Raw genomic sequence first — 27,008 nt, 5'->3', positions numbered from 1 at the left:
GTCTGTTGCACAGCGCTCCCACTGGCACGGCCCCAGCACTGCAGGCTTTGAGGGCAGTGAGTGAGGTGAGGAGACTCCTGAGGAGAAGAGGTGTTGGAGACAGACGTGAAGATCCTCCACTCCTTTCAGCTTCCTCTCCTCACGAGCTTGTCTTTGCCAGGACAGACCCTTCTCTCCTCCACCTCTGAGGAGGAGGAAAAAGAACCGATTCACTTTTACAACAAAGTTTGATTTTCACACTAAGTTAGATACGTCCTCATCAGCAAATAAACTGCTGAGTAAGTGTGAGGCTGACGCAGTGGGGATGATAGGTTACCTGATGTGGCAGTAGTAGGCCAGAGCCCAGCCCTGCTCCAGCAGCAGCCTCTTCTCTGGGCAGAATCCATGTGCAGATCTCTGCCATAAGCTCCATAGACATGAGCCAGCAGTGGCGCCTGTCTCAGACTTTCCACAGGTACTGCATGGAAGAGTGTGACTGGCACAGGGTACCGTCCTGCAGAGAAAGGGCAGGAGACAGTGTGCAAACTGGGATGAGGCCAATAGTGTTAATGATCCCTAGTTTGCAAATGTCATCACTTCCTTCCTGCAGGTGTATGTGTGAAGCTGTTTGAGATGCATGTGCTGCTAAACACTTATGGGGGGGGTTGCAAAAAGAGCTTTATCAGTGGACACTCGAGTCTTGATACAAAAGGCTCACCTCCCTGCAGATACTGTGTCAGTGTGTGTGAATGTGTCTTCTCACTTGCTGCAGGCCTCTAAACGTGCGGTGGTATAATCATCCCTGTTCTCTCGGACGGATCCATCCTCAGTGACTGATAGAAGGAACCGTCCTCTGGTACAGACAGTAGGGCACCGGTGGGTGGACTGGAGATGAGATGAGGAGTTCCAACACTTTGCATTGGTCTGCCAAGCCTGGTCTCTGGTTTGAATGGCGCAAGCCCAGGTAGGGAGCTGGGGAACGAGTGTAGACATATGCCAGTATAAGAGATGGGTAATAGGTTAAAGGGCAAAATAAAATACGAGCAAAATGGAAAACAGGGAAGGAAGTCTGCAATATATGCAAGAGCTTTCTGACACACTGACCGGCACAGTGTAGGCTTTCTCAGGTTGAGTCAGCGGGATCACAATCAGGACGAGCTCATTGTCGGAATCTTACAGTCAACACACAGTGGTCTCCAACCACGTCCATGTCTTTGACTGCAGAGCCAGAAGACGGGGCAAAGAGTGGGACCCAGGACAGCATGGAGGGGTTGGAGAGTGGAGCTTGTACCACCTAGTGAGCAAAGGCCTCACTTAAATCTCAATATTCCAGAATATGTTTTATTCCAACCACTTCTACTTAATTTAAGAAATTACAGAATTATTTGGCTAAGAACACAACCTTTCTTTCTACCTGATATTCCTGTCCTGGTCCTGTATTGGCCAGTATGATCAGCGTCCTTCTCCAGTGCTCCACGTGGTACAAGAGGTCCGGCTGTCGAGGCTGAACCAGGAGCGGCCCTACGCTGGTTGTTGTGGTATCGACCAGCAGCACCTCTGAACTGGTCCTGCTGTTGCAGTTGATGCTCAGTAACTGTCGGTCTCTGGAAAGGGTGACCTCCACAAACACACTGGGGGGGTGCAGTGTTTCAGTTACAGACGTTGTTAGGCTGAGACGGCTTGGATGGAACATCACTTACACTTACTCAGGTCGTGTTTCCTCATACACAGACGTTATCCTGCTTCCACCGGAGGTCAGGTCCAGACGAGACACTCTGCTGCAACGCAGGCCCTCGAGAGTCGTGAAGAACAGGATCTCATCTGTGGCCCATTCTGTACCGACGCAGGGAACATACTTTTATTTTAGCCTGTGCACTAACATTGCTTTTCTAAGCGAATTTTGTTCTTAAGTGCAGCCATTTAAAACATACCACAGCTGAAGACTTTGTCCAGGGTTATTAAGATGTGTGAAGGATCCAAAGAAGTGGACGTTTCCCTCTTTAGCTTCACAATCACACACCTGGAAATTCAAAGTACAAACATCTGCTTTTTAACTCACTAACTTAAAAAGATAAAATTTACACAAGCAAAACAAAAGACACTGCTGCCAGATAAAGTGTGTTTTGTAGGTTTAATGCTGTAGTGTGTGATTCACCTCAGCTCCTCTCTATGAGCAGCTCTTAACGTGGCAGCGAGATGCTTCTCCTGTGGGGATAAACGTACTCTCTGGACGATCCACTGAAACGTCTGCTTCCTCTCTCCATTCTTAGATCCCGTCTCCTCCTCTCCTCCAGAGACTTGTCCTACATTTAGCACCTGCTCCGGCTCCAGGTCTCCTATGAACAGGGAGAGGAAACTGAGTCATTCACAAAAGTGAGAATGTCACTTAACTTGCAGATGCAGGGTTAGATTTAGGGTCATTAGTGAACACTGTCTCACTACATTCATGATGTATTACTGTGCCTGTTGTTCATCCTGTAGATGCCATCGCCTTCAATGAAATACACATGATGGTGGCCAGAGACCTGTAGAAATAGAGATCACAGTGGATACTAAAAAAAAAACAATGTGGAATTTAACTGCAGTCAATTATTTCTGAATGAAAGTCACAATTTTCCAGATCTTGCTCGACCCAACGAAGAAATTAAGTATGTGATGTCAGAAGGATGTATGTTGGTGCTTAATTTGAGGGACATTATATCATGTGTATATGCAAAATTACATAAACATATATATCATCATTACAGTTCTTACCACTGAGTGATCAGTTGTGCTGGAGATCCTCCGGTACATCGCCCTCAGTCTCTTGTTGAAATATTTCTGCAGGTCCTTGTACGTCTCAAGTCCAGAACTGAGGCGATCAGCAGGTGAGGTGGAATTTTCCTGAAATAAAATAGCATTAAAATTAAGGATGCATTTTTTTAAACTTCCAACGGTAAGGGGGAATTGCTGTGTCAATAAAGGTTATTGTCTCCTGTCGCAGAGGATGGACATTTAACTGTGACATTGAACTGTAAAACTTTTTAACAAGTCAGTTAACCAGTGTCAGTACTTTTTTTATATCCCTCCAATAAAGTGTGACAGTGTTCCTTCCTCACATTGCATTATATTTAATTTGATATGAAACCTGCTTCTCTTATTTTGTAAATAACCAGAGAACTATGCAAAGGCTTTATGTGCAAATCTAAATGATCATCTCAATGAAGATGATGAGATATAATAAGACAATCCTGTGTTAGTGCCAATGGGAAAGTTTGCAATTTTACAGCATCAAGAATCGAAAATAGGCATCAGTAAGTAATAATAAATGTAAGGATAATAAAACTTATTATATAAGAAATATAGAAAAATATGAATGGAATAAACACTAATATACACAGTGTAAAAACAAGAAAAGTATGTGCAGAGCAGTGTGAGATACAGTGAATAGGTTTCATATTGATTCATAAACATTGTTGGTTGAAGTGAAATCAAGTAGAAAACTATAAATGCTGTTACTTCCTGTTTCATAAGCGTAAATATAGAAGAACTACAAAATACCAGACTTTTACAGTCCCACAGTCTTTTACATATACCATGATACTGGTGCCCACACGTTTGAATCATATACAACTATATAAACAGTGGAATCAAACTTTAAAGTTGGAACATAAAGCCATAAAGTTTGAGCTTTAACAAAACTGTGTACTTGTGTTTATATGTGTGTAGTTTCCTCCTGTGGCGACTGATCCACATCCGGAGGAAACACGTGTCTCAGGTGTTTTATCTACATTTGTCATCGTGGCTCCTTTACACCTGTTCGGTGAATAATGGATAATCTCACGCGGTCGGGGTGAAGGTTTATCAGGACGGTAACGGACGCCCCAGCTCCTCTCGCTCTCTTACCCGAGTGTAGCGTCGCTGCGAGGACACACGAGCCATCTGTTTACAAACAGGTCGAATCCGAGCAGCGACACGAGCCGAGGAGCCGAGCAGAGACGAGACGGCTGCCATCACCCGGCTAGCAGTTAGCCCAGCTAGCTAAACCAGAGGGTGGCTCGTTTGTTTACGTGGGGGTTGAGTGGCCGACTATCGCCCATGTGGGATTCACGATGGCAAATAGGACCCACGCAACGAGCGGTCACTGAGTTTCCACCTGTTGTTTCCGGTTTTTAACGTTGTTTACGTGACTTTGTGCATCTGTCAGTGGAGAGAGCAGATCCATCCCAGGCACGTGAAGCAGCTGGTAGTGACGTAGTAGGCAGCGACAGACTCAAGTAGTCGAAGTCAGACATGTGGATTGAGAGTCTCCTCAGAGGCAGAGGCGATGCTACAGTCTATTGGGGCCCCAAGCCAAAACTCCCGGGGGCCCCCTCAATTAGCATTCATTAACATCATGATATGTAGGATCTTACAACAATGAAGGGTAGGAAGCGTAAACTTGTGTTCAATTTCAAATGGTTCCATTACATGAGTGCATTTTTCAAACAAGAACAATTAACATTAAAACCTTCATATTTTCTAAATATAGATGTAAAGAACAATAAAAGCCAAAAAATAATCAGTGTTCACATAAGCAAAAATAAGTTTGGCAAAATATAAATGCTTAAAGCATAAATAACTTGAAATAGAAATTACAAATGACAAAGCATTGAACTGCAGCCAGGTTGATCATATTTCCAGTGTTTTCTTCATTTGCATTGCATTGAGTTCTCTCAGCCACTGTAGAGACCCACCTCCATCTGTAAAGTTGTCTGGTTGCTTGCGATGTACACTCTGCATTTCTGACTTTTTATTTTGTTTATTCGCCTGTTTTACTCATTAATTTATCAATTTTTTAATGGGTTTACTTTGAGATTGTGAGAGAGCCAGCATGTGTGTTGATATTGTATAAACCTATATATATTATAAAAACTTATATATAATCTCTTGAATTTATTTAATCTTGCTAGTGCTTGTTTGTTTGACTGGTAACTGACTTTGCCAACTAATATCGTGAATATATCGTGTGAGATACTGAACCCCTAAATGGCCCCTCATAAATGTTGAGTGTACTTTAAATGTAAGTCGCTTTGGAGAAAAGCGTAAGCTAAATGACATGTCATGTAATGTAATATAATGTAATGTAATGAATATGAGCATCTTTAAATAAGTCTTCAAATAAAGTAAATAAATGAGTAAAATACACTTTATTTACACATTTATTTCATGCCTAGGTTTATTTCATCCATCGACCAAACAAAACAATTTAAATGCAAACACAAAATCTCAAATCTTGAAGGAAAAGAAGCAGATTAAAAAAATCATTCATACAAATTAAAAGTTAGAAGAGCTGCAGGCCAACACAGCTCCTCAAATCTCTCTATTTACATAAAATACATAAACACAGTACACTGTAATTACAGTAAGGAGGTGAATCCCACCAATATAGCTCTGTGCACCAGTGGAATCCTGCACCAGGGACTCGACAATCCATTGCTATGCCTTGAAGGCCTGAAGTGTACGGAAGTAGCGTGACTCCCTGATCATCGTGGAGGTAACAGGTGAAAACAGTCACACACGTTCCCCTGCGGTGATTCCCCGGCTGGTGAAGCTTTATTCCTTCCTGTCGCCACCGATACGCGTGACAGCCGTGCAGCCGGTGAGTTGATCCCCGTGTGGAAGCGGACAGACGCGATGGAGAGGGACTGTACCGGTGCTGCGGAGGAGAAGGAGCCGGCTTCCCCCCGGAGGATGGAGCTGAACGGGGACAGGTGCTCCGCTGACTCCCGCTCCTCCAGGACCGAGAGCTGCGGGGGTGATGTGGCCAAAGCCCGGTGGACCCTGCTCAGACAGGTACGATCATCCCAGGAGCAAACACAGCGTGGAATGTGTTTTTAAAGATGATGGAGATTTATATTTCAGTTATTAATCCTCATAACCAGGCGTCAGCGAATGGGTTCAACATGTTTCACTGTAGGAGAAGGACAGGTCGCTGTGTTCTGGTTTGACTGGTACAGGAATTAGCATTTGACTAGTTGTATATTTTATAAAAAGAAAACACACTTGTGAAACTAGTTGCTGTAACATCCAAATGCTTAAAATCAGGTCAACTGGACTTGATTGAGTTTCTTTAAAGACTCTTGGATGAGAAAGGAAACATCTTCATGAAACTCAACCAAGTTCAGTTGACCTGTTTTGAGTTACAATGACCTGGATGACTGAGAATCTGCACAGACATAGTTGCTGTAATGTTATGAACAAGGAGGTGTGTCCTGTTTCCCCTTTACACTGTTACAGCAGCGTATTGTAACACATCACTCCGGACACAAATGACTCAAATGTGTGTTGTGTCAATTCAAGTAATAAGTAAGAGGATGCGTTATGTGTTGTATTACAGGATATGGGATGTACTGGATAATCAGAATACATACCTAGAAACTGTAGCCTGTTTCATTCAGGGTCAAATCAAAGTACTCTTGTTGTTGTTGTTGTTGTTGTTTTTGTTGTTGTTGTCTTAAAGAACACTGGCTCCTGTTTGTGCTGCAAATCACTGACCAATAGAATCAGATGCAACCAGGTCATGTTGACTGGGATTTACATGAGATTTGTTTGTACTTCACATAGTTTGATGCACATATTAAGATTCAAGCTGTATAAGGGAGAGCTTTCGTTTGTTTTTTTTTGTGGGGGGGAGGGGGGGTGGAGGAGTGTGTCCATCTTTTACTATTGGCTGTAGTTACCAGTTTTTCTTCCTGTCATTTTTTTCTGCTTAATTTTGTCCAGAAAGTAGAACTAGGATCTGCTTTGACTGATCATGTAACTCACAACTTAAACTGATATTATACAGCGTGTAGACTCTCACCTTTATTTCCAGGAGTTTAACACAAATATCACATGAACCATTTAGGAATTACACCCATTTGTATCCACCCTCAAACTTGCCTCAGGTTAGAGTCTTATCTCTGTCATGTGGCCACAGCAACTCATTACCTACTCTTTACATGCACAAGAACCTCAAACACACAAGAGCAGTAGCTCTTCACTTTTTCCCCATAGATGGGCATTAGACAGATGTTACACTTGGCTACGAGGAACAGCTCCCAGGAGTGGGTCGAACTCACACTCTGCACTTCTTCCACCTCACACAGCAATAAACTCTTTGTGCTTTAGACTGTCAGTGGGAAGATCAGACAACTTCCATGAGAAATTAAAGATTATAGCATTTGTTGAATTTCTAAACAGCTGAAATGAAGCAGAGCCAAAACAGGAAAAGTGGTTATTTGTGAATATCCTCCGACCTCATAAGGGGATTTGAACCTTTTATCCCTTTTGGTGGAACCCAGAATTCACACGCTCCCCTGTGTCTCCCCTCATGTACCTCCCTCAGGTGCTGCGTCAGTCGCAGGCCGACAGTCCAGAGGTCAAACAGGCGTCTGTGCGCAGGTTCGCCACGTTTAACCTGTTCAGCAGGAAAAGGCCTGTGACACAAGACCCCAGTGATACCTCAGATGACCAGTGGGTGGAGTACAGAAGTGTGTGCTTTCCAGAGTACAGTGCCTTACTCAGGTAAACACACACAAAGACAGACACACAAACTTGAATGGACGCACACACAACTCTAGTTTCATGATGGCACTAATAAAGTACAACGCAATTATATATGATACCATGGCACATCAGACTATTTAGCTATAAGTCAGTGTTATAACAAGTTTTTTACACATGGCGGGCCTCAGATCATGAACTGATTCATTCATTAATCATCATCGTTTGATTCGGTAAAGGCCCAACGTGTCCTCGACAACTTTAAATACGCGACACATCAAATACTTTCTCATTAGAACAAAGGCCTACAATGGTGATTAAACACGTTCTTCTCTGCTGCTGTATAATCGTCTATATTTGTGTTTCCCTCAGGGATAACCTGGGTCCTCTCAGGGTGAATGAAGTGCTCAACAGTTTCGACAACACTGGTAACGTCTGTGAGTACAAATTTAATCTTCATACTATGCATTGCATATATGAAGCATATGTGCATTTCACACACACACACACACACACACACACATACACACATCTCATGCTGTTTGCGGTTCCTGTTTGGTTGATGGTTTGATGCCAGTGGTTTGATTCTCCCTCTCTGAATGGGAGCGTTTCTCTTGCGTCATGTGCTCATTCCTCCCAACCACCTTCAGACGCCCTTTAGGGTGAAATCCACTTTAGTCTTCTCCTTACTTCAGTGGACAGTGATGAGCGGTTTGGGAGGAAACAAAGCTCCGACAGATCTGCTCATGGTCTGTGATACAGAGAGAAGGAGCATCATCACAAACACGAGCCTGGATTCTGACCTTCATGTTGTGAAGCTCAACTGACTTTAATGCAGTTTCCTCTGTCGCGTTTTGTTTGTTGTGCAATTTTAGCTTTGCTCTCACTTCCTGTGAGCTCATTACAAACCAGCTCCATGCAGTTCAGAGACTGTGCTGCTCCTCTTTATCTGGGGTCATTATTTTACAGTTTGGTGAATCTGTCCTCCTTTGTTACCTGTGCCGTTTTCTCAGCATTCTGATAGAGATATACAGTAGTACCTCCTGTAGTGCTGTACTGCTCCTATTAATGCACCAGAGATCCCATCACAAGTGGACAACAGTGTCCTGGATATTTCTCCCGTGACCATTTGTGATCAGATCTCACTTCCCAGCTCTATATGCAAATGTACACGTACATCATTTCTGTTGGTTAAAACCAAATGATGTTGTTTTTACACAGCCTAAGAATACACAGTGTCTAATGTGTGTGTGTGTGTGTGTGTGTGTGTGTGTCTTTGGGTCGGCACACACGTAAAGTTTACACATTTCTTTGTCTTTGAAAAGGTGAAGTTTAATACTTTCCTTTGTACCGGTGGTGTAGGCTACATTATGTCAGCTACAACCTATATATATATATAGATTTAAGTACTTAATAGCATGTAAAATAATTGTTTTACATGTTTTACATATATATATTGGTTAGTCACTGATTAGTGACAGTTGTCCATCTCAGAGGGAATTTGTCTCTCACTACACCTCATGAAATATTCTAGAATCAAGACAAGGATCATTAGAAACAGCGGCAAACAATGTGCTGATGCAAGATAATATGAATATGGGTATGATGATAATTATCATAAAGAACTTCTCAAAGGCAGAGTTACAAATTGCAGCGCAAAGATAACAATTGATAGAAAAGCCATCATACTTAAAAGTGCAATAACACAAAAGAGATAAAAGATGCTGCTCCATAGACGTTATACTCAGACACATTTGTATTATATATTAATTCTGAACTTGTTTGCGTAAAGATCCGTCTTCACAGGCACGTGATGGCGAGGCCGAACATGGTGTGTTAGTGTTAACCAGCCAGATGGCTCCTCAGGAGTCAGTGTCAGAGGTGAAGACCATGTCTAGAGGCTACTTCACTGCACACTGGGATCAGACGATATAAGTCACGACAGAGCTGCTAGAACGGATGATCCCTTTTCTCTACAAGGAGACAATAGGATCAATACTTTTTTCTCCAGCGAGCTACAGAAGAGGTCATTGTCCTTGTCGGACTCTGGCAGCTCCCGCTGGGCTCTTTGTATTTCACAGATTTTTCATTCTCTCCGTTCTTCTGTCTTTCTCTTCATTTTTTCCTCAGTAACTAGTATAAACACACCTGCCCCAGTTTCTCCTCCCTCATTTCAGGCTGTGCACAGTATTACCCTCATCCCTTTTTTCCCCAATCTGCCCCTCTTACCCCCTCATTTCTCCCACCCCTCCATCCCCTCCCAGCTTGAGTCATGCTCGGCCAGATGGGTAACTGAGTTCCTGACTTGGCCGGTGGATTAGCACAGCCGGAGATGAGAGCATAGAGGAGGGGAAAGGGGGGGAGAAGAGGAAATGGTGGGTGGGCATGCCAGAGGTGGAGTGTGTGTATGTGTGTGTGTGTGTGAGCGTGCACAAGGAGGGGAGAGCCACAAGCAAAGGGGACCTCATTCCTCAGACAATGAGCCAGCCATCTCCCTCTCCATCCCATGTTTGGGACTAGTAATGCGTGAGATCAATTAGGACTGGTTGAGAGGAGGCTCTGAAAGGCCCAGAGTCGACCCTGTCAGAGCTCAGGGGTATATTTTTGGGGGTTGTGGTCATAGAGAATCCCCTCTTAACACACACACACACACTCGCACTCACACACACACACACCTACACCTAGTATTTTGTGCTCCTCACAAAGACACACAGCCTCACACACAAATCTACACCCTCTTGCTAATAAACCCATTTTCACTCTGGCCACCATCACACCCTCTCCACCTTTCCTGCTATCTTGATAATCCCCCTCCCCTGAGGTGCAGACAAGTCCAGATCCTAGGGGTCCTTGTCCTCCTGAATAGCAGGCTAAAAAGTCCGACCGGATTAGCTCACCGCCTCCAAAATGTGTGGACTCAGCTTAAAATCATCACCCCCCATCACCCCCCCCACCCCTCCACCCCCCTCTCAGCACGACGCTCTCTGCCGGCCATTGTGTTTGTCCCACCACTGTGCACGTACGTGAACAATATGTTGTTTCTTAAGGCGACGATAAGCTGCAGTCAATGGTTTTACTTCACGACGAGAGGGGTCTCAATGAGGAGGTTGTAAGCAGTGGAGAGTGTTTGCAGAGACAGCAGCAGATGACTGAGGAGACTCTGCACTGAAAGAAATGAAAGTAGAAATCACTAAACTACATTTAATGACTTCTTAGGTGCCACTGAGACCGTGCATCTGACTGGGCCTGAAAAATACGAGTCCCAAAGGGTTTCCTTCTACTGCTGTCTGTCACCTTTTACTCTTCTTATTAAGTTTGTACAATTAATTAACATGACCATGCAGTATTTTACCAGCATACGTTTTTAATATCATCGGGCAATAGGTGGAATAATAAAAGATGAATGATTGAGTCTCTGTCATGGGAATAGCCTGCTAGTGAACTTTGAATTTGATTTGCTTTGATTAGAATGAGGACACATGTTCTCACTGGCTTTGCGTTTGCCTTTTTATCTACATCGTAGCATTTTATTTTATTAAGATTAAATTGTCAATGTCAGTTTGTCTTTGTTATTTTGTTATTCTGTGTTTTTCTCCAGCAAAGGAGATTAAAATAAATAACTTCCTTAAATTTCTCTTTGAAGCTTATGTACAAAACATTGAATAAACTTAAATAATAACCAGCTACGTGTTTTAAAGTTATGACTGATATATGTTTTTATTTGTGTTTTTACACTTGACGAGAGGTCACAATACACATCACCCCCTCTGGTGGTCATCCAGAAGTCATGGATTTGCCGTTACACTTGTAGCTCATTATGTTGTCAGTGAATGATTGGGGGCCTATTTATTTCAGACTGTTCTCGATCACTTTGAACTATTTGAACTCTGAACTTCCGACCTTCCCTCTTCTTCAGCCGGCGGAGGGGGCTTGTAATTGTAAGAGCGGCTTTGTGGCGGCGTTGTTTGGGGTTTTAGGGGTGCTTGTTTCCTGCGAGGGATCAGGACTGTAGAGCACAATGCAGGCCCTTGGGGTTGGTTGAGTACGAATGCATCAGAGAAGGTGTGTGCGTTTGTGTGTGTGTGTGTGTGTGTTTGAGAGGGTTTAAGTAAAGCTTGTTGACATTGCAGGGCTTTTGGTAAGAGGACTTGTTGGTTTGTAGAGTTACTTGTTGGGTTCATGTTCCAGGCAGAGGTCACACTGCTCATACACATGGAATTAATTATCGTTGCATGTTCTAGGGCCACTGATGCAGTTCAATCCCATTCAGAGCGCTGCTTTCCCTCTTCCTGCACTAGGATGTCTTTGTGTGTGTTAGTAATCAAGGGCCAGGCATCCTAATGAAGCTAAATAGAGCCTTCTTCACTCCAGCTGTCATTGTCTGAATGCCTGGTCGCCTTTCAGACGCTCAGTCGTCCCTATTATCTCCCAGCGACTTCACCTATCACCCCCGCTGGTAAATACTATAAGCCCAGAATGTAAGCAGGTCATTTCTCTGTGTGTGTGTGTGTGTGTGTGTGTGTGTGTTGTTGTATTGTGTGTCGTGGCGTAGTGACTGTTTGTTACAGGAAGTGTCAGCATCTGTTACTACAGTGTTTTGTCTCTGAGCGTGGCAGATAAATGTCTGATCAAATGGGCCAATCATCAGTGAACATGAGAGCTGTGTGTTGTGTGCTGTCCGGGTGTGAGACAGGTGTGTGTGTTTGCTTGTGTGTGTGTGTGTGTGTGCGCGTCTTCTGTATCCAGTGGATCTATCACAGGCATGTGTGTGTGTTAAATGTGTTGCTTGTTGTGTCCAAGTGTTCTTAGTGCGTGCGTGTGTGTGTGTGTGTGTGTGTGTGTGTGTGTGTGTGTGTTGTAATAGGTGCCCCCCCGTAGCCTCCCCTTGTGTCAAGCCTACAGCAGAGCCCTGTTTGCATAATTATGCTAATTCATTGTGCCATAGTGCTAATTAGACCTTGTTAGACAATAGAGCTAGACTAGGAGCTGGCAGGCACACACACACGCACACAAACACACACACACACACGCTCACTCAGACTGTTGTGTCAATGACAAGGTTTGTGGTCCCCCTCTGCGCTGTTTATAACATGCTCTCTATAGAAATGGTTCTCCACTGGTGTGCTCTGGACTGAGCTCAGGTGGCTCGTCTGATTTTTATTTAAGCTAATGGAACAAAAATCAATGTGGAGCAAGAATACGACACACGCTTCCCCTGGACTCAAATAGACAGGCCCCGGCTCATAGTCTCTATAGCTCTATTTATTCCTTTGAGCTGTTTTTAATTGCTCCTTTGCCAGGAATATTTCTATAAAATACATTCCTCATTTATTTATATATATATATATATATATATATATATATATATAAAATCACTTTGTGATTTGTTCACAAGTCAATTGAGACCTGGTTCATTTTTAACATATCTAGAAATATAAATTGTCTTTAAATTTGTGTGAGGCATTTTGAAGAATATCTTAGAAGCACTAACATTCCCTCATTTAACTGCCCTAACTCGCTTTTAACTCGTTTTCCAGACATTTGTCCAGGTCGACATTGTGACGTCAGTGGTATCAGAGTTTTTAGGATGTAAAGAAATTTCTACCGCATGAGCTGATTCAAATGAAAATCAGATATCCCCAACTGGGCTTTAGAATGTTTCCTCATAATATCCAAGCCTGATACCCCACTAACATGCTTCAGCAGAGAGTGAATAGACGGCTTAGGTTGTTGGAAATGAGCTAAAATACCTACAGGAGCTTGTGTTCGATTTACAAAAGAGACAGATTTGTAGTCACACATTGGTTTTTACTCTGCATATTACTCTCACAAAGACTTAACCGCTCTGTAGTTTCACATGCTGTGGTCAGACGGGGGTTAATTTTATCTAAATCATTAGTATCACAATGAGGTACAGTGTTTTTTAATGGGACAGGCTGCAAGGTGGTTTAGAGGGATCAGTAAATGTGGTGGAAGTAGCTGATACCTTTTTCCACTATATGGTTAAATACATTTTGTGCTTTCAAATGAAATGTTTTTTCTCCTGTAAAAAAAATGTAGAGAAATACTCATGAGAGACATTTAGAGATTTTTAAGATGTTTCAAAGAAGCCAAGTGAATAATAACCGGCACATGATATGATGTTTGCTTCCTTTTGAATGTTTATAACAGTTCAATAAAACATAACACTCCTGAACTGTTGAACAGCAGTTTTATCTGTTGCCTTTGTAATTGTTTCTTTGTCTATAGTTAAACCACTAAAATACAAAAATATAGTCACACAGTATGTGGATGTGTCTTGTTCATGCATGCAGTGTGTGTGTGTGTGTGTGTGCGTGTGCGTGTGAGCGTGTGTGCCCGTTTCACTCTGTGGTGCAGCGTTTAGGGGTTGGAGGCAGTGTTAGCAAGACTTGAGTGGCTCGAGGGCACATTGAAAGAGTTGCCGGTTGACTTAATTGTTAGTAATTGATTTTCGCTTCTTGTCTCCTCCATCCGTTCACCAGAGACAACACGAAACAGGGACTCGCCCCGAGTACTGCTGGGTGCTGGAGTCTTCCTGACACCGGAGAAGTAAACAGTCACACAACTTGATGCTAATGTGCAGATGCTGACATAAATGAACACTTGCACACAAACAGACCCACACACACACACACACACACATCCACGTGCAGGAAGAAATTCCCTGCAGTGAAGCACCATTATGACTTTGAGCACAATAGGGATTGAAGGTGAGCAGTTGGGTGTAGCTTTGCTGAGGGAGTCCTCTCCCATTATAGCCAGTTGATTATGTGAATTTGTGCATGACTGAAAGAGAGAGTGTGTGTGTGTGTGTGTGTCTAGATGTGTGTGCACTATTACAAGTAAGCGGTGGGGATTAAGTTCAGGAAATGAGTAGAGCGTTAAAGGGTGCTTCCCTGCCCAGTGCTCCTGCATTGTCACCATTGCTAATACTCAGCTAATTACAAGGACATACTTTAACAGCAAGCTCAGGCTGTAACCCTCATGTCTGCCCACTCCGGTCCCTCCCTTTCTTAGGTTACCCCTTCACCCTAGAATTAGGGGATGAAATGAAAGAGGGAAAGAAAAAAGAAAGAGTAATAACAGGTCGCTCCCCTGGCTAAAAGCTCGCCCTCCCTCTGGACAGACACAATTATTGGATTTTTTTCTCCATTTAAGTCACCCGACCCCAGTGTGTGTGCCCCTCCTGGCAATGTCCCACCTAAGCCTAGCATACACCGGCCCTATTAAAACACACACACACACACAATCACACAATCATCATTCCACCTTTACACCATATCACCGACATATACTGTCCTCTACTTCATGCTGTTAGCTTTAAAGATTTCATTAATGCAAAACAGTTAAAAAAAGGTACAACAAAGTCTTCAAAGGTGCCTTCAAGTATCTGAATTGTTTTACATCACCCTTAAAGTCTACATAGTGACAGTGAGGGTCAACATGAACAATTAAGGATTCATGAAAGATACATATTTAATAGGCGCAAGTTATGGACTCAAATATGAACTGATTAAATTGTGGTTATTTGGAGGTCAAAGGTCAAGTGACTTTCATTACATCTGGTGCAATTCGCTCATTTAATTTCGGTCGCCACAGGTCAACCATGTTTTTGGCCTCTCGAATGTGATATTTCATGAGTTCTTGAGGGAAAGTCGTAAAATTTGATCAGTTGTTTTTGATCGGCTGAGGCATAGAGCCGCAGTGCCATAGTTCTAGTTTGTCGAGAATCCCCAACAGAGCGATGGAGCAGCCTCCCGTCAGCCTTCAACCTGTCAACACGTCTTTGCTTAAAACTGCTAATGTGTTTGCTATTTAGCTAAGAAGCCATTAACTTGCTCGGTGACTCACTGCACGGCTTTAATGCACAAACTGCTGCAGTCACTTGTTCACTCTGACGGTCTCTCTCTGTCTGGAGACTCTTAATAGACCCAAGGGGGCCTTTAACTGTCAGTTGGCGCTAATGGATGTGCTAAATGCTAATGTGAGTTAGCATCGGCCTCCGAGGGGAAAGTTAACAGATTTTCAAGTGGCCCTCAGAGACACTGCACTCATCACTAACTAGCAGCAGCATCTCTCGGGGGGCCTCGGGCGGAGGGGCCGGAAGCTGCCCTGCTGTTCTGTTAACTGCCACATGGTGCTGCAGCTTTAGTCTCTTTGTATCAGAGCTTCAACCTTAGAAAAGGAAGATATATTGTCTCTGTTTGACATCTTTCCACATTCATCTTTTAAACATTGATGCTCTGCTACATCTGTTGTGCTCCTGTCTGTCCTGGGAGAGGGACACTTGTTACTTGTTTTTTAACCCCCTTGTCTAAGGTAAAGAACAGAGGATCTGGTTTCCGATTGTTAAGATCTTTAATTCACATTGTGATTTGTGAATATGGGCTGTATATAAATACAATTTAATTTTATTTCACATTTTACAAAAGTCAAACAGTCAATTGAATGAATGAAAACGGTGAAAACATATCCACTTGGTTTATCTCTTATTATTATTAAGCGCTAATTAACTTTTAACTTTTCTTAAACTATTGAAGAACATTGTGCCAAATCTCTCTCGCACACACATACAAGCACACACACGCACCCACGTATGCACACACACACACACACACACACGCTTCTCTCCTACTCTGTCTCTCTATTTGACCACAGCAGGCCATGGCGCCAGAGACCTTTTGTGTGTGCTCACTGAGGCTAATATATACTCACTCTCTCACACACTTACACATGAGAAAGTGAGCTGTAGAATTAAAATGTGACATTACATAATCAGCATTGAATTTCTCAAGTGGTGTGATATTATTTTGTACAAGCTGTGGCATAGTTTTGTTTGATTTCTAACAGGACAATATTCACAAAAGTTACGTGAATTGACTTTGTGTATTTGAGTTCATGAATTTTCGGGAATAATTTGCATTAGTATTGTTATCCTTGAAAAGTGAATACAAAACCAGTGATTTTAGGACAAAAGTACCTGAACTATGCTACATGAAAATAATGATATACAAAATATCTTTATTTGCAGTCTTATTGTATATGAGGACAAAAATATAACTAAGCGATATTTCAGGAACAACATTACAATTGTCATTTAATGATGATGATATTATATTGTGGGTGTAAGAAATATCTAAACATAAATATGACGAGAAGCTTTGCAAAGTAAACTGGGAGCAGTGCTGTGACTCATCCTGTCAGTGCTACAGGTTCTGGTTTCCTCATTGTGTGCTGCTGCAAACAGCTTCCCTCCCTGTTCTACTGCTTTCCATCCTCTCTGCTGTGCTTCTTCCCTCCTTCTCTGCCTCCTCTCACTCTCCACCCACCACTGATTGCAAAATCTTCCCATCACCACCACAATCACAACAGCCCGGATTCTGTGTCAGTGTATACACACGTACGGACACATGCACACACACACACACATCTTGTGCACACGTGTCCAGCAGGAGAAATACAGTTGGAGCTTTTATGCTGCTTTCCCAAGTGGCTGTTTTCGAGCGCAGCCACAATGGAGGGCCTAATGTGGATTTGTTTAGAGAGCTGGTTAATTGGAGTGGGATGCTCTAATTGCACCTCTTTCATGGTGTGTGTGTGGCTTGTGTGTGTGTGTGTGTGTGTGTGTGTGTGTGAGAGTGTGAGTGCGAATGTGAATGTCACCTGGCTTTTGTTTGGACTGTGTGTGGGAAAACATTTGCTCAGCTCTAACTACATTACACAAACACTATAAGCTACATAACACACACATAAGGGGTGTGAAGTGTCTAAGTACAGAGCGCGGGAGGAAAACAAATAGAGAGATAGAAAGGATACCTGAATAGAAGGCATACACCTTACAGTGAGTGTCAGCTACTGTATGTGCAGTGGCCTCATTATGTCAATGTGCAACTTGTGTTTGCATCAGTACAGTGCTTTACTTTGTCTTTGTCAGTATTGTCTCCCAGTTGGGGGTGCTCTAAGTCCTTGTATGACTCTGTTACTGTGTGTGTGAGTAATAATTCGAAAGATAACTGGAATAACTGGCGCATACCTCTACCACAGTCCTACAGCTCTTAGAGAGAGAGAGAGAGAGGGGACCAATGTCGTCATAGGTTATGGCTTTGATCCATGGTTATGGATCAAAGCCATAACCTATGAAGACAGAGAGAGAAGCCACTGAATATTTACTAAAGGTTACAGTATTAACCTATTAAGTATTAACCTATTAATGACATGATCATAGATAACAGCAAGCACTTGCTCAAGCACACCTACAAGAAAAGCATTATTCTTACTTTTAACGCCATATTTTGAGGAAACATGCCAGCCATGCGTCATGCCAAGAACAGCCAGTTGGTTCTACCTCGCCTGCTCAACTCTGGGTCTTCCAGATACCAGGTGGAGTCATTGCTCGGACAGGGCTATTTTGGAACGGTCGTAAAGTGCAAGAATCTGGACGACAAGAGCATCGTCGCCATCAAAATGATTAAACTGCGTGTCGATAATAGGAAGAGGGTAAATCAAGAGGTAAGAAACAAAACTGTGTGCTTATTATAGTTTAAGTTATAACATCCTGCATCTATATCCACACATGTGTACTGCCTTGTTTAAGTTTACCTGTGTAAAGCTGATACACAATCTTTGTGATCACCTGTCATGTGTCTCCAGGTGGCTACTCTGAAGAAACTTAAATCGCTGGACTTGAGCAAACACAACATTGTTCAGTGGAACCAGTACTTCATTGACAGAGGACACAGTTGCCTGGAGTTTGAGCACCTAGACAGAAGTCTTTTGAATTTCATGGAGGAACGCAAATTCCGACCTCTCCTTGTGAAAGAGATAAGACCAATTGTCCAGCAGGTGTGTCCATCAGTTTTCCCCTCTGCACCAAAAAGCAGTATGAATATCTATACTTGTGGCACATTGCTGACATTTTTATGAAAATCTCTTTTCAGGTTGCCCAAGCACTGAAACACTTGAAGGCTGTAGGGATTATCCATACAGACCTCAAGATGGATAACATCATGTTGGTTGATCAGCTACGGCAGCCCTACAGAGTCAAGTTGATCGACTTCGGACTAGCGCATGAGGTGTCAGCTGCTGTGACGGGGTCATACCTGCAGCCCCGTGCATACCGGTAGTTAGCCGTAACCATGACAGATCTTATTTGTGTTTTATTAATGAAAAAGCATGCAAACTAAGAATATAAAACATTCTTTGCAAGGTGTTTTGTTCCCCCAGCAGTAAGAGTTTTTGAGGTGTCCTTAAAAAAAAAAATCTAATAGTTGTCCTGTTTTATGTGACCGTGACTTTTGCTCCTTTGTCAGATCTCCAGAAATCTTGTTGGGGAATCGCTTCTCAGTTGCCATAGACATGTGGTCTCTGGGCTGCACAGCCGCTGCTCTTTACCTCGGCTCCGTGCTCTACCCTGGTTTGGGTGAATATGAAATGGTACACAAACTACTTGAAGTGCATTGCTTTCTGTTCTATAGACATAAATAACTAGTAGTTCCCCTTGACTCCGGTGGAATTTTTAAGTTGTGTTGTACTTTCAGATCAAGTTCATCATGGAGACTCAGGGCCAGCTCCCCGACACCATGCTGGATAAAGGACGTAAGACTCGAAAATATTTCAGGAGAGCAGTCAACTCCACCACCTCCCACTGGCAACTCAAGGTACCGACCTGAACAGCTTGTGATATTCAAATATGTCTATATACTTGTTGAAACATATTTGGTTCCCTCTATACATTTGTGCAAGGCTGATGTACTCTGCTAACAACACTTTCTGAACAGACACCAGACGAGTACCGCAGAGCAACGGGGAAGCAGCCAATGGAGAACAGGTCTTTTAAGTTCAGCTCCCTGGACCACCTCGTGGATGTATGTCTTCTTTGGATCATTCATCATGAGCCTATTTCTTTAAGATCAAAAGAAAACCCCCCAATTGTCCCAGAGAAGTTTTTTTTTATTCGCTGCTGGACCTCACTAATGACATGTTTGTTTTTTAGGTCCAACCCATCAACTCACACAACTCTGCAGACAGAGTTGCGGAGATATCCGACGTCAACATGTTTGTGGACATGCTGAAGGCGATGCTTCAGCTCAATCCCAACACAAGGGCCACACCCTATGAGTTGCTGGAGCATAAATTCATCAGCATGCATCACATCGCCAGCATGAGGAAAAAAAGCAGCTAGTAAGTCATCGATGTGATCTGGTTAAATGTTTTCTATTTATATGTGTAACATGTAAAGGTCCTTACAATGTGTCTTATTCATCTTTACTATCTCACACACATGATGAACTTAGCTAATGAAAGGATTCATTTTTCTGCAGTGTCTTGTCCTGTTTTCAAATGATGGAAATCCAGACTTCTGACAGTAGCACAGCTGGTGGGCCACTGGTGCAGCCCCAGTGCACCGCTACCGGCCTCGTCCAGCCGAATCCCCCATCTCATGCTGGGTCGGGAAAAACTCACCAGCCCCAGCACACCAGCCGACTTCCCTGCACCAGCACCCAGTTCAAAGGTACTGATGAGTCGAATATTAAAAGGAGCCTCCAGGGAAATTGTGACTTCAGCTCCAGAATACATGATTATTGGCACACTCGCCAGCGTCGGCCGGGTCAGAGGACCAGGCCGGCTGAGCACCATCAGCCCAGTGCGGGTCCTTCGGACCGCACCAGGACCGAGGGTCAGGTTCAGTCGGGACTGAGAAGAGGTGATCATGACTATGTGCCGTCACACAAGGACAGGAGTCAAAGAGACAGAAATGTCAGATCCTCCACCAGAGATTATCATTGGGACACTCGCCAGCGTCAGCCGGATCAGGGGACCAGGCCGGCTGAGCACCATCAGCCCAGCACTCGTCCTTCGGACAGGACCAGGACCGAGGGTCAGGCTCAGTGGAGACTGAGAAGAGGTGATCATGACGATGTGCCGTCCCACCATGACAGAAGGAAAAGAGACAGAAATGTCAGAGCCACCGGCAGAGATGATTATTGGCACACTCGCCAGCGTCAGCCGGATCAGAGGACCAGGCCGGCTGAGCACCATCAGCCCAGCACTCGTCCTTCAGTAAGCACCAGGACCGAGGGTCAGGCTCAGTGGAGACTGAGAAGAGGTGATCATGACGATGTGCCGTCACACCATGACATAAGGAAAAGAGACAGAGATGTCAGAGCCACCGGCAGAGAGGATTATTTGCACACTCAGCAGCGTCAGCAGGATCATAGGACCAAGCCTGCTGAGCACCATCAGCCCAGCGCGGGTCATTTGGACAGCACCAGGACTGAGGGTCAGGCTCAGACTGGACTGAAAAGAAAAAGAGATGGTCCTGACGATGTGCTGTCACAAAATGACGGAAGGAAAAGAGACAGAAATGATAGAGCCGACGGCAGAGATTATCATTGGGACACTCGCCAGCGTCGGCCGGATCAGAGGACCAGGCCTGCTGAGCACCATCAGCCCAGCACGGGTCCTTCAGACAGCACCAGGACCGAGGGTCAGGCTCAGTCGGGACTGAAGAGAAAAAGAGACGATCATGACGATATGCTGTCTCAACATGACGGAAGGAAAAGGAAGAAATGAGAGATCCACCGCCAGAGATAATCATCGGGACACTCGCCAGCGTCAGCCGGATCAGAGGACAAGGCCTGCTGAGCATTATCACCCCAGCGCGGGTCCTTCGGAAAGCATCAGGACCGAGGGTCAGGCTCAGTCGGGACTGAAGAGAAAAAGAGACGATCATGACGATGTACGGAAGGAAAAGGAAGAAATGACAGATCCACTGGCAGAGATGATCATTGTGACACTCGCCAGCGTCAGCCAGATCAGAGGACAAGGCCTGCTGAGCTTTATCACCCCAGCGCGGGTCCTTCGGAATGCAAATGATTGTTGTAAATGCTGTGAAATCCATACTGTTGCCTTACAGTCAGCAGATCTATAGAGCTGAACATCTTTTAAGACAGTGCCACTAAACACCAAATGATGTTTACTTTATCATCCATTTGTATAAGTTTGCAGCCTTAAAGAAAAGAAAGAAAAATACGTAAAAAAAATACACAATACAAAATGTTTTAAATCAAGTTATTTTCTGAAAAAATGTAATTTACAAGTCATCAACAACATCGACAACCAGAAATAAAAAATAAATAAATGAAAAACCTGCTGTCGTTTCAAGTCTGTGTCGACTGCCATAGAATCCACTTCCTCCATTTACTCTCCATCTGTGATCCTGTCAGCCGTAGCCTGTGTGTAAGTCTTTCCATAATATTTATTTCCCCCACTGTGTCCACCCAATGAGTCTGAGTGGGTAGATCTTCCGTCCCCCATTTCGTTGTGATGGCCTTTTTACCTGCAACCATGGGTATCTTGAATAGATACAAGTCCCCATCATGAACATCATTCACTAGGCCGTTCAAGGAATGCAATGACGTCATCTGCGAAGAGGCCGACCTTATGTTCTACTCCGCGCACTGTCACCCCTTGGATTCGTCTATTCTGGGGTATGGCTTGGGCCAATGGTTCAATAAAGTATGCTGGTGACAAACAGCAGCCCTGTCTGGTTGATCTCTCTAGATCGAACTTGTTAGATGGCTTCCATTTATTTTGAGTTATTTATTTTTATATAGAGTCCAAATAATCTGTATTGATTTATCGTTGAATCCAAACTTCTCTAACACTGTGAATAGGAAAGTCCAATTTACCCTGTCAAACGCCTTTTCCGGCATCTTTGCTAAACAGAATCGTGTCTCTTTTCTGTTTGTTTGCCTGATCTATAATATGCAGAGTCCACCTAATGTTATTGTGCGTCTGTCGCCCGCTCACAAATCCTGTTTGGTCCTTGTCGATCAAATCCTGTGTAAAGGCATGTAATCGTCTAGCAATAATAGATGTTTGTAACTTGTAGTCCAAATTTAGTAAAGATATTGGTCGATTATTTCCCCGGTTTAGGTATGACCGTTATTATTGCTTCTGTCCATGTTGGTGGTAATTTGCATTTTTGTAAATTACCAATGAAACGATTTCACTAACAGTGGAGACAGTTCGTCTTGGAATGTCTTACCATTCCGCTGGGTATTCATCACTACCCGGTGATTTCCCATTTTTTAATCTGTTCATTACCTTCACTACCTCCTCTATTGAAATATCCCTTGTTAGGGTATCATTCTGTGTCTGTCCTATCTTTGGTAGGTGTGACGGCCTGCTGGCCTGTGCCGTTCCATGCCATGTATTTAACTGTTTGTGCCCTCTGGTCTCTTTGTGTAGTTTGGCTGATTTGAGGTGATGAGCCTTAATTGGGTGCACCTGGCACGCAGGTTCACCTGACTCATTAAAAGCTCTGGCTCCTCCTCCTTCGGGGGATTCGACCTGCAGCGTGTTGTGCTGATCATTTTTTTTGGCTTTGTGCGTTGTCATTTGGATTTGATGCAGACATTTTGTTAACGTGTTTTGGTTGGATAATTGCACCGCTCGAAATCTACAATAAAGCCATCGTTGTACATGGTAAAACCTACTCCGTCCGCTCTGTCATTTCTACCCTAGGTGTGACATAGGTATAGTGTGTTTAAAAAATACTTAATCTCCTCTCCTCTGCCTGTTTATATAACTCCTCATAATATCCCTGGAATGTTCTTTCTATATCCTCTGGCTCTGTTATCAATTGGTTCGTAAGGGGGTCCCTAATTTTATGGATTTGACTAGTCGCGAGTTACTTACGGGTCCGTCTCGCTAATAATTTATTTCTAATTTTACGAATTTAATTTTCTTTTGAGTGTCCAAGTCAGCCGAATTCTGGTATTCTCTTTCCAATTCTCTTGGAAATATTTTTTGTATACATTTCTAATTTCATTCTTTTTTCGTACTACTTTTTTCGTAGGTCGATTGTATTTCCAATTTGAATTTGTTCTTTCTTTGTTCATTATTCAGTAGACCCACATTCAATCTCCAATTAGTTATTCTTTTCCGGTTACTGATGCCTATCTCAAGGTACAACGAGTTATGATCGGACATATCTGCACCCCCTATGTGGCATTCTTTAGCCCTGTGAACATTTCCTGGATCCACAAACAAATAGTCTATTCTAGAATGTACTTTATGCACCGCCAAATAGTGTGGGAAATCCTTCTCTAGATGTTGTCGATTCCTCCATATATCGACCAATCCCATCTCCTCCAATAATGTATTTACGTATTTTGATATTTGTAGTTTCGATTTTCTGAGGCTCGTTGTGTCCATGTTGTAATTTAAAACTACATTAAAATCCCCCCCACAAATTAGAATCCCTTCTGTTTCCGCTGCGATTACATCGAATAGCAATCTAAAAAAAAGTTTATCACAGTCTGGGGGTGCATACACATTCACCAGAGTAACCTTCACATTGTCGAGCTTCCCTTTCACATAATATGTCTTCCCCCTCTATCTCTTTATCTCTTTTTCGTACTGGAATTGTACCTGGTTTGATATCATAATCGTCACACCTCTTTTGGGACCTCCCTTAAACAAACTACTGTATAGATTTCTATAACCGTATCTCTTTAGCTTGTCATGTTCTACTTTGTTAAGGTGAGTCTCCTGCAGATAAATAATTTGGGCTCTGTCCTTCTTCCGTTTCGTCATAAACCTGTCCCTATTCTTGGGAAATGCAATCCATTAACATTAAGTGACACCAGTCTAACAGTCGTGCCCATCTAGTCCTAGATCAATAACCCTATTAAGCGACCTGAACAGCAGTAGGTTGAGTAAACAAGGAACATTTAACATTGCATAACGTGCAATAAAACATAACATGAAAGTATAATATGTAATAAAACAAAATACAAACTTCTTCCAAAAACGGGAAGTCGCCTCCCCCAAGTCCAGTTGGTAGGTTGAGGGGGTATCCTTCCTCTCAGAAAGGGCCCCTCCCTAGAACCAACATCCAACCCATTCCGTAGGGTTCCCCTCAGTCTAGATATGTCCAACTCTTTTATTTCAGTCTCTCAATCGGCATCAGTTACGTTGGATTTAGTAGAGGTCCCTTAACATACCTTGTAGGCCGACAGACTGGGTTCCATGCACCTTTAAACATCCATTCAGGCCAGCAAGCCTGACTTGATTTTCTTTGTATATCCGTCCTCTTCATTAGCTCCCTCCTATATAACATTGAATCCATTTGTCCAAATTATGCTTTTTGAGGGTTTATCATCGCAGAGTTGAGAGAGCCAAAAACTACGTGACTGCTCACTCCGCCATCTTCCAGAACTCCCTACTATCTTATTTCTAATAAATATATAAAGAAATCCGTGCTCTTTGTGTTTTTCGACCTCTGCTCTCTACTTTCAATGTTCTCTGTTTGTTTCAGTGCACCATCCACTGTGTGTGTGCTCGTGTGTATGTGTACCTCTGTGTGAGTCCGAAACACATGGCGTGTCCTAAGTGAGCTAGAGGCCTAAAGCTAATCAATGATCGTCATTTAAGGCCATTCTTGTCCTACACATCCCCCCCCCCACACACACACACACACAATTCTGTTGCTTTAGTTTTTTTCATTTGTCTGTCGTTTTAATTGTTTCTCATTATGAGACAAGAGAGTGATCGCTTCTGTTCAGATAAGTGCATGTGTTTGCCTGTGTGTTCGAGTGTCTATTCATGTGCATGTTTTCAGGGTCAGGCTAAATGGAGATGTATTATTAGTAACCATTCTGAGCATGGTCACTGCAGTTCTCAAGCAAGGCAATCAGATCACTTAAGAGGCTGCTTGGTCTTTGGTCTATGGCCTAAAGCTTACTGTCTCCTCTCATACGTCTCCCTCCCTCCCTCTCTGTCCTCTAATGCCCCTCTCCAACACACACAAAACCCCTGGCAGCCATGGCCATCACCCCTTATCTCCTCTCTCCTCACCCTGCCTCCTCTCTCTACCACTCCTGCCTCCTGTCTTTTACCTCCACGGGGGGAAAGAAAGGACAAGGTCACGGAGATAAACATAGAAAAGTGAAAGTGGAAGAGAGGGAGAGAGACAGAGGGAGCTGAAACGAACCATCTCATTTGGACATTAGCCCCTGGGCGGCTGCGGTGAGAGGCTGGATCGCCCAATGGATAATGCCCAGTTGTTTATAAGGCAATATTTAGCTTGATTTAGCCGGCTGCTTTGACAAGCCATTACTGGAAAGAATGAAGACAAGACTTACTGGAGAATCAAGTTATCGTCATCGCAGCACTTATGGTTTTAGTATAAAGGTTGTTCATAGCATGTAAACCACGTCGGGATGAAATATGGGCATTTTCAATCTTCACCCAAGTTACCCTGGCGATCTGGTTGAAACTCTCCTGCATTAACGTCTGTCCAAACCAGTTTATTTACAGCCACAGTATCAAACACACGGCCATTTCTGTTGTTCGGTAGATGATATGATGTCTTTTATCTCCTCCACCTTGAGGTACGGTTGATTGTTGTGTGTTGTATCATGCTTCGTCTGCCATAGTAAGAAAAAGGCTCTATTATGATGCTACTATCACCAGCAATTACAGATGTTTTAGCTTCTGTGCCTCTGCCTCTCCTTCCTACAATAACACGATGAGCCTCGCAATTTGGAGTCGCTGTTTACGTCTGATCCGCTGTTGTCGTAAGTGTTCACTGTCAGGTAAAGTGCTTTGTTTACAATGACCGAGTAGCTTTGGTCCGCAGCACAAATTGGTGGGAAAAAGGATTATGGAAAAGTGAGGCAGTTAAATTAACAGCTTTGTATCAACGACATTTGAAACTCGTTATATATTTTTATTAATATTTTTTTTTCTAGAATTTTGAACATTGTATAATTTGTCTAGCAATTGAAACTCTGTAAATGGGAAACCAGTTAGTTTTACATCTCAATGCCCAAAACACTAAACAAGTGCTTGGCCCTTACAGCTGCACATGACCCATAGGAGGAGTGGAGTTCAAACAGGCTTTAGGCACCAAACAACTTTTGAGGTTTACGCCAGAAACATCATCGTTATGGTTGAAATAGAGTTTCAATAGAGTTGAAAACATGAAGTCCTGTGTCGACTAATCCCGCCTCTACCTGAACCTCCTACTTTTTTGCTTTATATGCTGAGTCATCAGACTTATACGCTGCTAGAGCTCATTCAACAATAAAACATAAATGTGATAAGCAGCTTGCACAGGTGACAGCTGTGTAACATATTAGAATGAATCAATTAAAGCTAGATGGATAAAAAATACTAATCAATAGATTGTCATTTTGCTGAGTTTCCTGGTGATTTCCTGTTACTCGAAATGAAAAAAGAGTAACAGTACAAAAAGGGTGAGAGTAGCAGCGCTGATCCTGTTCTCCTGGTTCTTCATGCTCAGCTAAGTTAAACATGGCCGGAACGTGGAGAGAGATGAGGAGACAGGAGAGGAGAAGGTCTAATAGAGATATATCATTACACTGTTATATGTGTAATCTATTGTGCTGCCATTGAACAGCAGCAGCATGAGTTTGGCAGTAGGCCATGCACACACACACACACACACAAACACGCACACGCTGTGCCTC

The 27,008-nt window shown here is 43.3% G+C and overlaps 3 protein-coding genes across 3 annotated transcripts in view; 2 read left to right on the top strand and 1 right to left on the bottom strand.

Annotated features, from left to right (window-relative positions):
- Positions 1-4,252, bottom strand: part of prepl (prolyl endopeptidase like) — a 6,887-nt gene extending 2,635 nt beyond the window's left edge. The window contains 16 exon segments of the mRNA XM_062401537.1: positions 2-63; positions 66-184; positions 317-383; positions 386-525; positions 743-835; positions 837-921; positions 924-951; positions 1,084-1,153; positions 1,155-1,273; positions 1,394-1,610; positions 1,686-1,812; positions 1,911-1,999; positions 2,135-2,315; positions 2,438-2,504; positions 2,734-2,862; positions 3,865-4,252. Of these exon segments, the coding sequence (XP_062257521.1) occupies positions 2-63; positions 66-184; positions 317-383; positions 386-525; positions 743-835; positions 837-921; positions 924-951; positions 1,084-1,153; positions 1,155-1,273; positions 1,394-1,610; positions 1,686-1,812; positions 1,911-1,999; positions 2,135-2,315; positions 2,438-2,504; positions 2,734-2,862; positions 3,865-3,972 (1,701 nt within the window). The 5' untranslated portion in view covers positions 3,973-4,252.
- Positions 4,253-5,466: 1,214 nt separating this feature from the next.
- Positions 5,467-27,008, top strand: part of camkmt (calmodulin-lysine N-methyltransferase) — a 98,854-nt gene continuing 77,312 nt past the window's right edge. Inside the window, exons 1-3 of the mRNA XM_062401566.1 lie at positions 5,467-5,793; positions 7,328-7,506; positions 7,858-7,922. Of these exons, the coding sequence (XP_062257550.1) occupies positions 5,635-5,793; positions 7,328-7,506; positions 7,858-7,922 (403 nt within the window). The 5' untranslated portion in view covers positions 5,467-5,634. The remainder of the gene's footprint in view (positions 5,794-7,327; positions 7,507-7,857; positions 7,923-27,008) is intronic.
- On the top strand, positions 17,611-21,721 carry LOC133965927 (dual specificity tyrosine-phosphorylation-regulated kinase mbk-1-like). Its single transcript, XM_062400524.1, has 7 exons — positions 17,611-18,348; positions 18,444-18,625; positions 18,816-18,939; positions 19,044-19,163; positions 19,284-19,370; positions 19,499-19,686; positions 19,827-21,721. The coding sequence occupies exons 1-7, from the start codon at positions 18,145-18,147 to the stop codon at positions 21,076-21,078; spliced, it is 2,157 nt and encodes a 718-aa protein (XP_062256508.1). The 5' UTR covers positions 17,611-18,144; the 3' UTR covers positions 21,079-21,721.

Source organism: Platichthys flesus, chromosome 12 (genome assembly GCF_949316205.1).
Source record: "Platichthys flesus chromosome 12, fPlaFle2.1, whole genome shotgun sequence".
Lineage (NCBI taxonomy): Eukaryota > Metazoa > Chordata > Actinopteri > Pleuronectiformes > Pleuronectidae > Platichthys > Platichthys flesus.
Note: the sequence above shows the minus strand (reverse complement) of the source record. Positions and strands in the feature narration are given on the sequence as shown.